The sequence below is a fragment of the Mesitornis unicolor genome, unplaced genomic scaffold (genome assembly GCF_000695765.1).
Source record: "Mesitornis unicolor isolate BGI_N332 unplaced genomic scaffold, ASM69576v1 scaffold52302, whole genome shotgun sequence".
In the NCBI taxonomy this organism is placed as follows: domain Eukaryota; kingdom Metazoa; phylum Chordata; class Aves; order Mesitornithiformes; family Mesitornithidae; genus Mesitornis; species Mesitornis unicolor.
The window spans coordinates 2,760-5,435 of record NW_010169512.1 but is presented as its reverse complement, the minus strand read 5'-3'; the positions used below and the strand labels follow the sequence as shown (position 1 = coordinate 5,435).

The 2,676-nt window shown below is 50.0% G+C and overlaps 1 protein-coding gene across 1 annotated transcript in view; it reads left to right on the top strand.

Moving 5' to 3' along the window:
• RAB29 (RAB29, member RAS oncogene family) overlaps positions 1 to 861 on the top strand; it is a 3,725-nt gene extending 2,864 nt beyond the window's left edge. Inside the window, 2 exon segments of the mRNA XM_010179357.1 lie at positions 1 to 78; positions 744 to 861. The exon segment at positions 1 to 78 is cut by the window's left edge and continues 14 nt beyond it. Of these exon segments, the coding sequence (XP_010177659.1) occupies positions 1 to 78; positions 744 to 861 (196 nt within the window).
• Positions 862 to 2,676: the final 1,815 nt, after the last annotated feature.

Here is a 2,676-nt window from a genome sequence, read left to right as displayed (position 1 = left end):
GTTCAGCAAAGAAAATGGCTTTTCTGGTTGGGTGGAGACGTCTGTCAAGGAAAACAAGAACATCAATGAGGCCATGAGGTAGGCACGATGACACAGAGTTAGGGCCCTCCTTCAGACACGGCCACTGCTGGGGCCAGGGGAGGTGCTGTCCCTGAGGAGCAAATGGCAGCAGTAACACGCATGTAAATCTCCCAAAGGGAAACTGAATTTGGAAAGGTCAGAAGTTTTTCTCTCCTTGGTTAAGCTCTGACGTGCTTTTGGAAACAGAAGTTCTTTGACCAATACCAGGGATGCTTTTTCCTATGCTGGCCTCTACCAGGAGGATGCGACTTCTTGTGCAGATATTGGAAATTATTTTGTGATGCCCAAGTCCTGTGATGGAGAATTTGGCCTTTTCTGAAAGGTCTGAGACTGGGAACTCACACCTGATCTTGAGGTTGGTACTTAGGAAGCCGGCTGCTGTGTCCCAGTCCTAAACTGGAGCCAAGGCGACGTGGTTGCAGTGGGTGTCGTGAGTTACCCAGTCAGTGCAGCGTCCTCTGAAGCTGCCAGGCAATAGCAGCGATGCGGTTGTCAGGGCCATGAGGTTCCTTAACATGGTGGTTTAGTCCTTAAAGTTCTGGAGTTTTGTGTCCCTCTAGAATGAACCGCTGCTCCTTTTTTGTACTGCTGAAAAACTGGCTCAGTGCTGCTTGTTTAAAGACAAAAATCCCAAACCAAACTGTCCTGTGTTTGTCTCCTAGAGTCCTGATTGAAAAGATGATGTCCTCGTCCACTGGTGATGGAAGTTCCTCTGCTTCTGGGAGCGGGGATTACATTAACATAAAGGAGACATCCCCGCCGGGCTGGGCGTGCTGCTAGAGGCACTGACGACACCGCCTGCCTCGGGTCTCGCAGCAGTGTCCTTTACTGGTATCATCATTTTTTCCTAACCCGGCTGTCACTGTTTTGGGGTTGTTTTTACATGATCATGAGCTGCCTTCTGTTCAGTGCATATTCGCTCTCAGTAGAGCATTGCTGCGATGACCTGGAGTGAGGAGTGGACAGAAGAGAGGAGTGGGAAGACTCCTCTTTTTCTAGCGTAGCAGCCACTGGGAGCTCTGCTGCTGGTGATGTAGCACGGCCGTGTTCAAGCGCATGGCCTGGGTTAATTTTTAAAAACGTTGAGCACTTCATCTTCTGGCATGCGATGGCCTGTCCCGGGCAGGGCCAAGGATGCCGGAGGTTTTATTTTTAATGTTGTTGCACCTTTTATCCCCCACCGCCTGCACCCACCATACACAGACGCACCGGTGACCAGAGTCCAAGGGCCTCTCTGTGCCTGTGGGTTCCCAGTGTGGGATCATGGCAAAGTCCTTATTTCATGCTCTGGGACTGCACAGCCCTGCTCACGTGTCCTGGAGGGACCAGTGCATCCCATCATTGCCACCAACTGTCCTTAGGTTGTGAAGCCAGATGGGGATTGGTGTGGTGTTCCTCGTAACCAGGCCTGTGAAATGATGGGTGTGGGGTAGCACAGCCCTTCCTTCTGTGTGCACTCGCTGTGGTGCTTAACAGCAGAGACCTCCAAGTTTTGTCAAGAATTGCCCTGCTCCTTCTGTCCCTTCTTTCTCACTCGCCCTCTGTGTAGCACAGCCCCCTGCGTCCTGTTCTGCAGCCACTTTATTAGGGCACCGGGAGCTGAATGAGGAATAGGCTGTAAACTCCTTTATAGGACACAGCAGCAGCCCCTTTCACTCCCAAACCACCCTGCACCCTCCCATCTCAAATAGCTTTGCAATTGCTGACGAATTGCCTCCCCACATGATTCTGCAGCCACGGGTGAATTTGGTAGCAGGGAGGACACAGGCGAGGCTGCTCCCTGAAAGCCCCCCCGCCACTTTAGTGGTACGAGGGGAAGCGAAGGCAAAGACTTTGCAGGACAAAAGGAGCCGCAGAGAAACGCTCCCCGCCCCGCTTGCCTTTTGCTGCCTCCTTGCCCTGCGCATCCCCAGGCACCCATTGCTGAGAACGGCTCTTGCCAACAACATAAAACTGGTAAAAACACACGGGATCGTCACCTCGGGAGAGCTCATAGGAAACTCGGCTGTGGGGCTGGAGTTACCTGGCATTGTATGCGTTTATATAAGGACGCTATGCTCAAAACTGTCTTGCCCGTTTTTAGGTTAGGATTTCAACACGTGGTCGTCAGTAACGCTTTTCCCTTCTCGAGTAGCTTCATTTGAAAACAGGGCTGACAATTCTGCTGAATTAGGACTGCTTCTCTTTGGCTAAGCATTCCTTCTGGCTTCTCTGACTGTACATAACCTCTGGCAGGAGGAGGTGGTAAAACCAGGAACCGACTGCCTGCACCGAGCACAGAAAAATCGGAGTTTTCATTCTCTGGGGTTGAAGAGGATTGATAAGCAAACAGCATGGGCTAAGAAAGTGCTGTGTTCCACTGTTTTAATTGAAAGCTAAAATGTGTGGGCTAGGATTCTCTTGAGCAAATACTGCCAAATTTGGGTTTCTGGGCACTTAAATCCTTTTCTGCACCGTTGGGTTCACTGTAGAAATATGTGAATGATGTAGAACTGGTTAGCAACAAAATTGAACTGTCTTGTTGAATTTTACTTCCTAAAAATTGTGTTTAAAAATCGTATTTTTTAATCCTAGAAGTATTTCTAGTTTACGGAA